At 37.9% G+C, this 15,230-nt stretch overlaps 1 protein-coding gene across 2 annotated transcripts in view; it reads left to right on the top strand.

Moving 5' to 3' along the window:
- DMD (dystrophin) overlaps nucleotides 1–15,230 on the top strand; it is a gene marked incomplete at its 5' end in the record, with an annotated part of 2,126,456 nt that overhangs the window by 1,361,216 nt on the left and 750,010 nt on the right. For both annotated transcript variants that reach the window (XM_082864911.1, XM_082864910.1), the window contains one exon: nucleotides 7,707–7,808. In XM_082864911.1, the coding sequence (XP_082721037.1) occupies nucleotides 7,707–7,808 (102 nt within the window). The remainder of the gene's footprint in view (nucleotides 1–7,706; nucleotides 7,809–15,230) is intronic.

Genomic DNA, 15,230 nt, shown 5'->3' with positions numbered 1-15,230 from the left:
AAGCAGACTCACACAGTGGTGCTGGGTCAGCCCTGGCCTAGAAGCTTCATGGGTCCCAGGAGCTAACGTCTTATAACACAGACAGAGTTTCCAAGATCCTTGAAAGGTACATGCTCAATTACAAGAGTTACTGCGCTCAGGGGAGCCCCAAAGTATCACTTTCCCTTACACATTTGTAGTTCAAATGTAGAACTCCTAAGCCAGGTGTAATTTACCAGTCTTTTTTTTTTTTTTTTTTTTTTTGGCAGAAGCAATGCTGCCTACTAACACATTTGACATTCCAATTTTATCGGGTTTCCAGGGAAAATACAGCTAGAAAGTTCTTTGAAGGTCAAAGTCTGATGCAGAGGGGGAAAAGTTGTTTTTAACCCTGTATCCAGAATAATCTCTCTCACTTTCGTCCATTTTATAATTAAAGATACTGAAATTAGAGAATTTAAGGAACTCGCCCCAGCTCAGGATTTAATAAGCCTAGAACTCACATGTTCTTATCCCTAGTCTGATTACTTCCAAGAACACTGTAATACATCAAAGCAGGAGTCAGCAAACTATAGTCCAACGGCCAAATTCAGTCCACTCTGTCTTTTTGTAAATAGTTATTGAAACACAGCCACGCTCATTTGTTTGCATATTGTCTATGGTTGCTTTTACATGATAGTGGCAGACTCCAGGTATGACAGGAACCGTATGACCCACAACTCCTAAAATATTTGTTGAGCCCTCTCTAAAGTATAACTATAAATTGTTTCACTACGTCTATGTGTCTATATAAGGATGTAAAAGGCAAAATGTCACTTGTGTTTTATCTTTAAAAATATAATTTTTCTGTGTACCTGAAGGTTTTTAGAGTCACAAATGCCAATCCTAACCATTTCTCTCGATCAGCCGTTGGCTAACTTTTTCTGCAAAGGGCCAAATAGCAAGGGTTTTAGAATATGTTTTAAGATTTATGGGCCATATGGTCTTTATTGCAATTAGTCGATTCATGCCACGGTTGGAGTTTAGATAACCAGGCTGAAGAGCCCACACTCGTCACCACTAAGGACTCAGGAACATAGTAAAACCTGGAGAGCACCAGTTTCAATGAATGAGACTGCTTCAAGCAGTGTCCTGTGCTATTAAACCAGATCAGAGATTTAGTCCTCATTTAAGAACTGTATGTATAAAGATTTTTGGAGTAAGTACATTGGGTTTCAGCAAGCAAGTACTTCCCTCCAAGCAATGTAGATTTAACAAACCCCCTTGGGAGTCTGCTCATAATTACTGTCTATTCTCTGCATTCTTTCAGTCTAATCTTAACACAGCAGCCAGAATGATGTTAAAAAATAAGTCAGATCATATCACTCCTCTGCTGAAAACCCTCCTGTGCCTCGTAATATCACTCAGAGTAACAGCCCAAGTCCTCACATAATTGCCCTGCAGGACCTACCCTCCCCGATCTCTCTGGCTTGCTTCCCTTGCTCGGTAGACTTCTCTTACCCTGGCTTCCTTATACTTGCATTGATCATGCCAGACACACACCTGCCACAGGGCCTTTGCACTTGCTGTTGCCCTTGCATGGATTGTTCTTCCCTGAAGTACTGCTTGATTCACTCCCTCAGTCCCTCCTAATGTTTTCTCAAATGTCACCTTCTCAGTGAGGCTTTTCCCCTGGAGGCACTTTCTCAAATGTCCACCTCCCACGTTCCCTTAGCTCACACATACACCTCCTATCCCCACTTGATGCTTTGCTCTGTTTCGTTTTGTTTTCACTTTAGCACTTTTCATCCTTGGATGTGCCGTAATTTATATTTTATCGTCCATGGTTCCCATTAGAATGTAAACTTCACAAGAACAGAAAAATTTTGTCTGTTTTATTGACTGTGATATATCCAGTATCAAAATAGTATTTAGAACATAATAGGTGCTCTTATATTCAGTATATATTTACTGAATGAATTGATTAGTATGCTGGGGAGGGTTGGGTAAGATTTCGTTTACCAAAGGCATTCTACCGCCAAAAGGACTTTGAAACCCCATCTTTATGAATGGAGGGCTTCTACAAGTGGCTTCTGGATATCAGTCTCATTACCTGATGGTCACACCTATGTCCGCTCTTTGGTTGGCCTTGAATATTCCAAGTGTGTACCTTAATAGATTCTATCTTCTTAGCTTCAGAACACTTGCCACTTTAAAAATCAATATGGCATTATATTTTGTATATTTGACCAGATTATTTTTGAAATCCATAAATCTCTAAATCAGAAGAAAACCTCCCTTTGGTGGGCTGCCCTTGATTAGCTCAGAATGGAAAGAGAGAACCTGTCATTCTTTGTCAATCAGCTTGGCACGTACTTGACAGGCTGCAGTTACAGTGAAGGAGAGTCGTGCTGCTGTGGTCTAGCAAACCTAATTGTAGATAAATAAAAGAATAGTCACTCAGCATGAGGGAAAAGAGAAACTCAGCTGCACAATGTTGTGTTTTTCCATCCATCAGCCTTCATTTGTCAGAGTCTGCCTGACAATCTAAGCCAGAGAAGTCAGGCTCTAACACAATATTGATTCCATTTCATTTTTCGTTTCTTGCCACCCTTTTTAGCAAACAGTTTGTATATGGAATGAGAGACAGTGCAGTCAGTATATGTGACTAGAGCCCATTTATTTTAAAGGCTTACTTTGTTTTTTCTCCCCAGAAAGCCATATATTTGTTTGCTTGTTTCACTATAACATTGTAATTGTCAGCTCTTGCTGCAGTAACAAATGACCCCCAAATCCCAGTGACTTGCAAGAACAAACATTGATCACTCATCCAGGTGTCTGCAGATCAGTGGCAGCTTTACTCTACACTATGGGTCAAGTTCAGATTTTCTCATCCTAGGCTGTGGATCTGCTCCAAATGTCTTCTCATTCCAGAACCCAGGCTGAAAGAGCAGCTTCTTTATGATACATTATTCTCTCCTGGTGGAAGGCAGGAACTAGAGGTACTAGCAAATCCTGAATTGCCTTTAAAGACCTAGCTCAGAGCTGTCATGCAGTCATGTCTGCCCACAGTCCATTGACCTAAGTGAGGCATGTGGTAAAGCCCAAAGTCAACGGGGAAGAGAGTGTATTCACCCACCCTTTTTATGTTGTGATATATATTTTTATGTATATATACACATATATATATACATACATATTGATATATTCTAAGGTTAGCAATAAGTAAAATGATAGAAATATAAATAAATTTAAAATAATAAAGGAAAACAAGGCAAAATGTAGCTCTCTTATATTATCCTTAGCACCAGATTTCTAGTTTTAAAAAAAAAGTGTGCAATCAGTTTAATATTGAATTAGAAATACAGTAGTCAATGAATAAATTCTTAGAGAATGTAAGTTACGTTAATTTGCATATGAATTGTTACTTTCATCCTCAAAGGGGTTCAGTCTTTTTTTTACCACTAACCATTGCTTCGCTGCTCATCAGACCAACACCACCAGCAATATTAGTAATGCTGTCTAATAAGAAATAAGACTGAAGGTGCTTAGAGAGTTACTCCATTCTGAAAACCTATCAAGGCTGGATTTTTCTAAAGTATACTGCAGTATTCTCCTAGTATCGATGAAGGGTTATTCCTATTACCTATTTAATAAAAATTATATACTTAAAATTATGCATGAGATTTTAGTGAACTGTCAATACTATGTTGGAAAAAAAAAACTCTCGTTACATCATAAGGGTCTTAACTCCTGGTGCGCAATATTATATTACAGGGGATATATTAAGAATAAGGCAGAGGGAAAAACTTAAATGGAAATGTTCTATTATTAGAAGTGAGATTTTTTTTGGTTGAAATCCCATGAAGACTTTCTTGTCTGAATGTTCTTTGAAGTTGAACACTTCCTACTTACAAAAAACTGGCCACTATAATTAGCTAGGTTTCCATTTTAGTGGTGACCTCCTTCACCTTATCTTAAATCATATAAAGATGTGAGGCCATTTGTGAGATAAAAGATTTGCTCAAACCAATTCTCTGACCTGGATATCATCAGTTTGGCAATTGTAAACCCACAAAGAGACACCCTTGGAGCTTTTTAAAAGCTATGTAAGAATTTATTTTCCGGTGGGAAGAGGCAGGATTTTCTCTCATTTTTACACTGGAAGGATACTATAGAATGTATTGGAGTTAAAGAAGAGGGAAAAAATTAACATGGTAGTAAGGGATGTGGCTGCCAGTTTTAGCATGTGCATACACACACACACACACACACACACACACACACACACACACACACACACACACATATACACGCTATGCTCAACAAAGGAGGGATAAAGTGGAGGTTTAGTGATACACACTTCCCGGTAATAATATCAACTCTGCCATTTGCAAGCTACATGGCCTTGGACAATTGACTTAATCTCCCTCAGTTTTAGCATCTGCAAAATTAGATAATACCCTTTCTTTTTTTATAAATTTATTTACTTTTGGCTGTGTTGGGTCTTCATTGCTGTGCGCGGGCTTTCTCTGGTTGCGGCGAGCGGGGTCTACTCCGGTGCGGTGCGCAGGCTTCTCATTGCAGTGGCTTCTCTTGTTGTGGAGCACGGGCTCTAGGCGCGCGGGCTTCAGTAGTTGTGGCACGTGTGCTCTAGAGCGCAGGCTCAGTAGTTGTGGCACACGGGCTTTGTTGCTCCATCCCAGAACAGGGATGGAACCCGTGTCTCCTGCATTGGCAGGTGTATTCTTAACCACTGTGCCACCAGGGAAGTCCCAGATAATACCCTTTTTGTAGGAGTGTAAGCATGAGGAAAAACTGTATGAAACATACAGTGTTTTGACATATGGTAAAGTCTTAGCAACTCTGGCTTGTTAATATTATTATAGCGACATAATCACTCTAGCAGTCACTCTAGCAGTTGGTTGATGTTTTCAGCACAGCTAATGATTTCAGCTTTTTCTTATCTCTGCATAGTCATGTGATTTGGCTGGGCTTTTTTGTTTGTTTGCTTGCTTTTCAATTTTTCCTTGTCAAGTTTTAATTGCATGGAGGGATATCAAAATTTTTAAATTTGTCTCACACATACTTCCATTTTTTTCATGGTGATGATCAGCTTGTCATAGTGTATTTTTTCACACCAACTTAAGAAAACTATACTAAGGGACATTTTAAGGAAATGTAATTGTATTTACTACAGTTGACCCTTCAAGCAATAAAGTTCGACCCTCAATAAGTGACCTATCTTTTAACTAATAAATTCACACTACAAGTAAATGTAGTGAGGTAAATTGTAGAAATGTATCTTCAAAATGTTCTTTCTAAAGTAGTTTATCAAAGGTGCATATCATTAGATATCTAGTTCTCCAAAAAATTGCGAAGGGAAAGTACCCACAAAGAATTAAAAACTGAACATGATTTCTCTCACCCATTGCTCTATTTCTGTTAGACCGGGTGTAAATCTTATCCAGGTACTTAAACTCTCCATTATTTCATTAAAGGACGGAGAGATGGCAATAGTGTTGATGAAAGGACATGCTACTAGGAAACATTTCTATAAACGGAAGTGATGTGACTTTGTAGTGCTCATTCATCAGAGGGCTAAATCTAGGGCAAATTCAGTGGCCTGAAGAGGAAATATTTTACTTTCTGCAGTTGCAAAACATAGACATTTCACACGGCATGCCACCTTTTCCACAGTCCATCTAATAAGCACCACCTTAGAACTTGGAGCTCTAAGTAATATTGGGGCTGCTCTCATGTCAGCCTTGCTGCTGTTTCTGTTCATTTGCCAGTGAAGCTTTCATGAATTAAAATTTGTGTGTTTATTTCCTGAGGGACTTCCTTGTCATATCAAATGCAGTCTTTTAATCCTGGTTATTTGCCAGTGCCTTCTCAACAGTGGCATCGATTCTTTGTGATCTTTGGAACTCTTTATTTGCGATTGAAGACTAGGGGCAGGGAGAGAAAGGTGTTTGTTTGTGCTCGTCATTTACTGCATACCTGAAACAGTGGTAAAATTATAGACTATTTGTGCTCATTTTCTGAAGGTATAGAATTTACACTGGGTGTACTTATAAATCATTTTTAAAGGAAGAAGGAATTACCCAACCCTCACAAAGTACACTCCGATTTTGAACTTGTTACAATTTTGCAATTTAAAAAAAAAAAAAATCACATTTAGAACTTTTTATCATAAAGAGTAAATTGATACTTACAATTCTAGGTTTGTTTCTTCCAGAATTATTGTCTCTAAAGGTGATGTGTGTGTGTGTGTGTGTGTGTGTGTGTGTGTGTGGCACATGTACCCATTTAACACATGGAGTTAGTCTTCATGTTATGGACCCTTTTAACCAAAGTGCCTACCTCCCATTGCTATTTATTATAAGAACTGAAGAAATGATCCTTCTCAAGAGCATGTGATGAGCACTCACAAGTTACAGGACATCCTACTGTGCCATATAAGATTACGGTAATTTGGGTTCAGAGGACACCCTGCTCAGATGAGCTGAGAGAGGACAGGTACAAACACAGTGGATAAAGGAAACAGTGGCATGAAGACACGTATACACAGCAGTGCTGGGAGGCTACAGGGTAGGAGCGGGAGGAAGAGGGATATGTGTTAATCAGGAGTTGCCATCTGGGGAAGATTGCCAGGCCCTGACTGACGCCTGACATTGATTAATCGATACTCCATCCTAGTGTTTAACAAGTGTTACATCCAAAAAGTCTTCTTTAATATTTAACTTCACTTCCTTCAGCTTCAATTTACGCACGTTTCTTTTGTCCTCTCTTCAGGAGAGCAAGACAGCACCCAGTAGCAAAGCACTTTATATTCATATATCTGAAGAGGATGTTTTTTTCTTGTGTTGTGTTTTGTTTCGTTTTTTGGTCATACGGTCATGCTTCAATCTTCTCCAGACTAAGGAAGAACACATTTTTAAAGATAATTTAATCATTCCTCAAAAAGCCTGTTTAATTTGACTGCTTAATAATTAATAAGCCTTGATACTGTGCTTTAAGTGTTTACTTTTTGGAAAGAAAGTTAATAATTTTGACAATGATGTGGAAAGATTTATTTGGTTTCTATTTCAAAATAAAATTTTGGAACCAGAGTCCCGAGAAGAATCCTGTTAAAATAAGAGGTTTGTGGAGTAAAATGGACATTAGGATTACTGAGATGATTGAAGCTAACAATAGTATTTATCCATATTAATCATATTCATGGATCATACTTCTCATTATTGCATTCTACTTTTTGGAAAAATATAAAGTGTCTCTGTTTTCTATATAATAGTATTATGACATAGCTCAAGAAGATTTGGGGTAAATTTTTTAAACTTTGGTGTGTTTCACAAAGACCTCCATTTCTTTTCTTTTTTTTTTTTTTTTTTTTTTTTATCGGTACGCGGGCCTCTCACTGCTGTGGCCTCTTCCGTTGCGGAGCACAGCGCAGGCTCAGCGGCCACGGCTCATGGACCAGCCGCTCCGCGGCATGTGGGATCCTCCCGGGCCGGGGCACGAACCCGTGTTCCCTGCATCGGCAGGCGGACTCTCAACCACTGCGCCACCAGGGAAGCCCAAAGACCTCCATTTCTTTTCTCTGCACTGAAAACTACTTTGTGCCCCTATGTACTGTGCAGAAATTGATCTGCAATACATGTGGAGTCTCCAAGGGTATATTTAAATTTAGTAATTTTACTGCTAACTGTGAAGTTAATCTGCACTGTATGTGCTCTTTTCCCCAGGAAACTGAAGTAGCAGTTCAAGCTAAACAGCCGGATGTGGAAGGGATTTTGTCTAAAGGGCAGCATTTGTACAAGGAAAAACCAGCCACTCAGCTCGTGAAGGTAATGAAGCAACCTCTAGCAATATCCATTACCTCATAATGGGTTATGCTTCCCCTGTTGTACATTTGCCATTGACATGGTCTATTTATTATCGATGAAATAACTTGTAAAGAAATATTGGCCATCCTGCAATAGGAGAGGCAGAGCTATCTTTTTGATCAACATATCCTATTTATGTATTGTGATCTTAAGGCTATTAACGAGTCATTGCATTAAAGGACTCATTTCTGTCCTGGTGCGCTGCCATCAATACAAAAAGTACTCCCACCTTCAAGGTAGATTAAATTCTTTGAGGCTCTGTTGCTTCGCTTGCCAGCCTTGATGCTTTTCATATCGTTTGGCTTAATTCAAATCAAGCTACTGCATCATACTGTCTGTCTCCAACAGCTGTAAAGCATCACAATATGGTCCATGACCTTTCTTTTCTCTGTTGCTCTTTCTTATGAAAGAGGAAAATCGGCATTCGGGCTTCAGTACTTTATTGGGTCAAGAATTTTTAGTGGAATGTCATGTAATTGCTTCTCTCTTCGATAAAAAGCTGGCCAGGGAGAAAGCTTTCTACTTCTTTCTTTTCCCCATGTGCATTTTGAAGTCCAGGACACATTTCTTCACAGGGCTGTTACATGAAGAGAGAAATGGGAAACCAGCTCAGTTTTCAAAAAATAGCTAATCAATGGCTTCCACTTGCTAATGAGAGTCCAGTGATAAATAGACGTTGGGTATAGGTCACCTTATTTTCTGTACCTGACCAAAATTATAATGGCTCCCATTATGATGAAGGTTCCCAAGAGCCTGTAATGGTGGCTGTTTATTGATCAGTCCTGGTTTCTCTAGCTACTGTTGCAGGCTGAGATTTAGTGGGCCTTACCCTCATGTTTAAAACTGCTCTAAAACAGTGCAGGTCAATAACCTCATTATACAGAAGTAGTTTGTCCTTGCAAATAACACTGCCATGACTTACACTGTGTCGCTTCATTTCTAGAAGCTTGTTTGTTTTCCTTACAGTTTACAAGGGGCTTTTTCTTAGGTAAATTTGAAGTTTCAGCCTAAACGCAATGTCCAAACACCAGGTGGTGAAAGGCACAGATTTCCTCTGTAGATATCGATAGACATTTATACAGGAATACATTGTCCCCACTCCTAACATCCCCCCAAAATAATTTGCATCCAGTGTAGGCCTGGTATGATAATTTTCATAAAGTAGCAATGTGTACAGTATTTAGATTGGAGAGCTAGAAAAGGTCCGGAAAGCAGCAAATTTCAGGGTTTCTTTTGATGCTCTAGAGAAAACCAGTCCCCAGGCAGACAGCTTTCTCGATTAACAGAGTGACTTTCATAGTAAGCAATGCGACAGACCAATGGACCATTTTGTAGGTCTGTTCTGCCTACTCTTGTTTGATCCTCAAAGACTTTATGCAGGATTTGGCATAATTGTTACAGATTACAGACATGCATTTCAATTGGCTTTTGCTTTAGTGCCTTTATTAAAAAACAGAGGGAAAGCCTTAATTGAAAGTCAACCAGAAAATTTTTGTTTTCATTGTATGTAAACAATCCAGGCAGTTGAAGCTAATTTATCATACCCTCAACTCCTGGGCCACTGTGAGATCTAATTTCTATTGTAGCATTAGTGACATAAGAGGGGAATTACCTTTCTGAAGTGAAAGAGAAAGCAAGGAGGTGTTAATGTCCTTCACTTTCATATCCCTTGAAACGACTGTGTAGAGACAGCCCTCTTCTTTCTTTTCTCTTTCCCTCCTTCCCCATGTCCTCTCAAATCAGTTCATGGGGGAGAAGCACAGCTTAAGTGAAAACTCATTCCTCCTCTACCATTTACCCCTCAAGTTTGGAGAGGAATCACCGTATCAGGTTCACAGTGGCAAAAGGGCAAGATTGATTTGGGAGATCAGGAGTGTGGAGAAATAGATTGTTCGTGTGCAGCTTTTGATAAGGGCCATGACCTTGGACACACTTGAAGATTAGCTGGGGCTTGTGGTAGCCTAAAACTCTAGAGGCTAAAAAACTACCTCATCGTTCGAAACCTGGAACCCAGCAATACAAGGTAGCAAGCTGTGGGGACTGTTTAAACCTCTGCATGGATCAAAACCTTCTTTTTAAAGATTAGGGATGATTTTTCTAAAGGGTGAGCCATTGCTCTGATAGTACATAAACAAAGCCTGTTTTAGACTTTGACTTCATATATCAAAATTTTAAAATTTTGCCCTTCCTAATGCCTTTCCTCCTTAACTTTGAGATTTCTGACTCCGTAATAGAAGGGAAAAGCGTACAAGTAGCCTGCAGTACATTTTCATGATAGAAGTTTGTTTTTTGTCTTGGGGAGGAGGTACATTTAGAAACTGTAACAATTATAAAGAAGATGGTGATAGTCTTTAAAAAGAAAATGAAAATCCCTCATGGTGTGTATATAAGATCCAGTATCTAAATGGATAAGTAGTATGTCCACCACTTGCAGAGATTCTAGTTAAGGACACATCAGAAAATGATTCTGTTTCTTAGAAAATTGACTGTCTATTGGCACCTCCACATTCCGCATCAGACAAGCTGTCTGCTTACCTCCTACGCTCACCTCCCAAGCTGAGTCCTGTTTGGGAGCTGGGCTCATCCCTGTTCAGTTTTTTTCCCTTTTTCTTAACTTCATCAACTTCTCTAGGATTTATTTAATTTTCAAAGATGGTAAATTTTTAGTTTCTTTTTTTGTCATCCCTAACTAAACGTCTTCCTTATTTTCTTTGAGGATTTCCTGATAAAGATCAAACATATATTATGAAACGGTTCTACTCATGACATAAATATAGCACTAGATCTCTAATGCAAAATTACTGGAAAAATCTTAGAATAATATGATTGAAGAAATAAGCATCTTTGTTTTGCTTTCTGTCTCTTGTCTCGCTCTCTCTCCCCCTACACACGCGCACATACTTTTATTTCATTTGATTTGTACATTGTTCCTTCATCTTAACTTCAGAAGTTGTTGAAGATTGGTTGGATAAGTTCAATAAATTGTTTAACGTTTTGATTAAGTTATACTTTTGGTAATAGTATTTTATGATAATACTGTTAATCATTTTAATGTGTTCCATTTTCCACAGAGTAATGAGTAGGTTCCTCAATAGCACCAGATTTAGCAGTTAAAAAGCAACAAAAACAACTTCCATCAGTAGCAACAATATCGACAGCTACCAAAAAAAAGCCATTTGTTATTCGATTTAAAAAAAGGTTAACTCTCTTTTGAACTTAAGCATTTAGATAACATTTTCTTCTATTTGTACTTATTCTTTAACTTAATTTGGAACACTGCTCTTTCTGTTAAAAATTTTTAAATGTGTGTATATATTTTGAAATACTCATATCACCTTCCATTATTAGAACTGAGAACATTAACAGAATTTAAAATGTCTTAGTAACTTGGTAAAGTGATAAGATCACACCAGCTGTTTGCTTTGCTAACTTTTTAGATTAGCCAAAAAAAAATCTTAACATGAATCTAATAATATATTTTATTACTGCTCTTGATTTTTTTTTTAACTATAAGAAAAAAATAAGGTATTTGGAGCTTTCTATATTTGGCCAAAGGGTTCCACCCCAACCTTTAACACAAAAATAATTACTGTAAACAAATGGTCAAGAGGCCAATTATAATCTTCCAGGCATCATTTCCCCCAATATAAGCTGCAAAATGACAGCATCATTAGTCATTTTCAATTATAGTCAGTCAAAACCAGGGATGTTTCATTTTCCCAGCTGTTTTGTTGTTAATTAACTAGATTAAGCTGGGTTTTTTCCTCCTGAGTTTGTTCTACTGCCAACATCAACATCTTAACATTTCTAAAAACGTCTTTGGGTTTATTTATTCATTTTTTTGCCTGATAATTTAAAATATATCACTCACAACAGATGTGCATCTCAAAATTTGTATATGGTATAGCAGGTCAAGTGGTATCTTGTTGGTCAGATGTTGCCCAATTAGATATTACGGTTATAACAATATTTGGATTTTATAAATCATCTATCAGGCGTATGATCTCATTTACCTGGTGCAACTTTTTTTTGGTAACCTCAGAATCAATAGCAAGATAACAGATATGAGTTTGTCCCCCCAAATGAACAGATCCATTTTGACTGACTTATTTGATAAACACAATTTCCGTGTCAATGATAATAGAAGCAGTTCAGAGAAGAATTATAGAGCGTAACAGTATTAGAGAAATTTTATAATTTATTAATACATAAGTAGGAGAATTTCATTTTTTTAATGCAAATTAGCTTCACAACTGAGTAACAAGTCTTGACTATGAGAGGTTGAATAAATGGTAATCACTTATGCTTGAATATAAGGAGAGCCCCACTTTCCCTCTGAGAAGATAAAATTTATAATAAATTTTTGAGCAACTGATAGAATCATTTAGGAATGTGGATGAGATTGTCAAATGCCTAATTATATTTAATTTCTTAATTGATTAGCACTTCCATATTTGAAATCTCACATTTTATAAAATAACACACTAATTAGGAACATTGCTTTTGGCACATTTGTATTTTATGGAAAGAGTTCATTCATAGATGTATATTCCAGAACTCTAGAGCTTACTGTCTTCCTTCTAAGTGATTTGCAGTATGGCAGTGTTTGGATCCCCGTATGGTGCTGTTAAACCTCTCTGTCCAAAGACAACTAGGACGATTACTATAATTAAAAAATTAGGATTATTTAGCTTACTGTAGCAAAGGAGAAAGCCCTCAAGAGAGACTGTGGGGCATCTCAGTTAGAGGGCATTGGCAAGAGCTGGCTGAATGATTCTAAAGAGGAATTAGGGAGGAGGAAGCCATTTTGGATTAGATGCTTTCAAGAAGTGGAGTCAATGTGGTGATCAGGTATCTAACAGTTTTTATCTAGAAGGTGAAAGGATTAAAGCAGGGCAGAGCTGTCACTGTTAAAGAAGTAGCAGTGCCTCATATTCGTCACTTTTGTGGTGACAGAGTGGCCTTGTCTCTGTCTAGTTTATTTTCTGTGACTGTTTTTTTGGTTTGTTTTTGCGGTACGCGGGCCTCTCACTGTTGTGGCCTCTCCCGTTGCGGAGCACAGGCTCCGGACGCGCAGGCCCAGCGGCCATGGCTCACGGGCCCAGCCGCTCCGCGGCATGTGGGATCTTCCCGGACCGGGGCACGAACCCGTGTCCCCCGCATCGGCAGGCGGACTCTCAACCACTGCGCCACCAGGGAAGCCCTCTGTGACTGTTTTTTTATGTTCACTTGGGACCATCACACCTAGCTAGCTGCCAGTTACCAGAAGGACCGTTTTTCACTTCTTCAGTGTTATCACTGGAAGATTTATCCCTAACTTCGGTGCCCATTCCCAAAATATTAGGAGAGATAATCTTTTCATTTTTCTTAGATGTGAATTATTTACACACCATCAGAATAACTTATTGTTTTGCTTTTTAAAATTATCTTTAAAAGACTTGTTTACAGTGACCTTCACCAGTTGTGTGAGGTTATACCCTAGGAATAATTGCTACCGGTTTATCAATTTTCTTCACTTCCTTGTTTTTTTTAATTAACCAATTCTGGCTGATGACTTATATAAGCATCCCAAATTCATGTTTCTTGAGATTATTTCAGGCCACTGTGCAACCTTGTTGTTCAAAATAAAACAATTGAAACCCAAAAGACATTATAAGCTAATATGAACTGACTCTTTTGTGAGGAACTATTTTGGGGAAAAGTCTCAATTTAGACTTACTCAGTAGTTCATGCTGGAACTGGACAAGCATTTTAGAATTTTGAATTTCACCCCTGCTCCTCAGTTGTATTAATTGCATTTATAGAGACAGACATGGAGACATAGATGTTTCAATTACAATATTCACATGCACGTCTGTGTATATAAAGCCACAGGTGGATTCATTTATTTATGTAGCAGATATTAATATCATGCCAAACATTTGACACAAGAGAAAAATAGAAGATTTTAAAATTTTGAAATCCCAAGTTCAGGTAGTTTAGAATTATATTCCATTTTAAGTTTAAAAAGGAAACCTATATTCAGAAATAATTTTTCTTGTAATTCCTGCTCTTCATAAAGAAGAAATTTCACATTCTTTGATATAATAGTGTTAACATTTAATGACTAACTCCAAGTAAATTATATACAGCAGAAAATAATGCTCAGGTGCAAATGCCCGCTATAATGAAATTAGTTTTGCCCTTTTAAAAAATGATCTCAGGGGCTTCCCTGGTGGCCCAGTGGTTGAGAATCTGCCTGCTAATGCAGGGGACATGGGTTCGAGCCCTGGTATGGGAAGATCCCACATGCCGCGGAGCGACTAGGCCCGTGAGCCACAACTACTGAGCCTGCGCGTCTGGAGCCTGTGCTACGCAACAAGATAGGTCCGCGCACCGCGATGAAGAGTGGCCCCCCCTTGCCACAACTAGAGAAAGCCCTCGCACAAAAACGAAGACCCAAAAGAGCAAACATTAATTAATTAATTAATTTTTAAAAAAAGTAAAGGTCAATAGTTAAAATTGAAAAAAAAAAATGATCTCAGAGTTCCTCCTTTTTGGTAAAACGAGTTTACTATGACTGTTGAGTTTTGAGCTCTTGTGAAGAAAGCCTGGGATCTGCAATTTGCTTAGCTATTCAAAGTTTGAAAACTCTAGAAATCTAATCAAGAGTAGGACTTGCTAACTATTATTCCACTAATTTTATATTTAAAGATGTTGGAATTTAGACATACATTTGATTCCCTTAAATTTGGTTAAAGGTTATTAACATGATTAGCAAATTACCTTTTACAGATTTTTATGAGCACAGCTTAAAGTTTATTATGTGAAGAACGCTGCATTAGCTGCTGCAGCCAAACATTTTTTGCTACCCAAAGGAACTTTACAGCCTAATAGAAAAGATGAGAGAATTAAAAATCTGGGCACATGCCAGAGAACCAAAAAGCAAAACCAAACCAAACAAAAAAGAACTTCCATAATATATAAATCATCAATTTCAACTCTACACCAGGTACTTGAAGAAGTTGTAAGGGTGTTTTTGTGACCAGCTGAATCAAAATCTATAGCCATTTTATGTGATGTTGTTTGCTAATAATTATGAAAGATTGGGAAACATACACTTCTGAGCTCCTTGCATTTTTGACACTTTGCAGTATCCTCAGATGTTTGTGGTACATTGGGGGTTACTACTTAATTTTTTAAATCTCTGCATCTGAAATTATATGGATATCTCATTTAACCATCTGGAAATAACAGTGGGCAAGATAACATTCTGATAAATGAATAGACCATTCTAAGTTTTATGTATTAATAAAAGGGAATTGAATATATAAACATGTTATTTTCAGGATAGCCTAAACCAAATCTTTTAAGTGTTGAAATATTTTCACTTTAACTATTTTA

The sequence above is a fragment of the Leucopleurus acutus genome (assembly GCF_964270905.1).
Source record: "Leucopleurus acutus genome assembly, chromosome: X".
Taxonomy (NCBI): domain Eukaryota; kingdom Metazoa; phylum Chordata; class Mammalia; order Artiodactyla; family Delphinidae; genus Leucopleurus; species Leucopleurus acutus.
The sequence above is the reverse complement of the archived record's forward strand: the minus strand, read 5'-3'. Positions and strand labels throughout refer to the sequence as shown.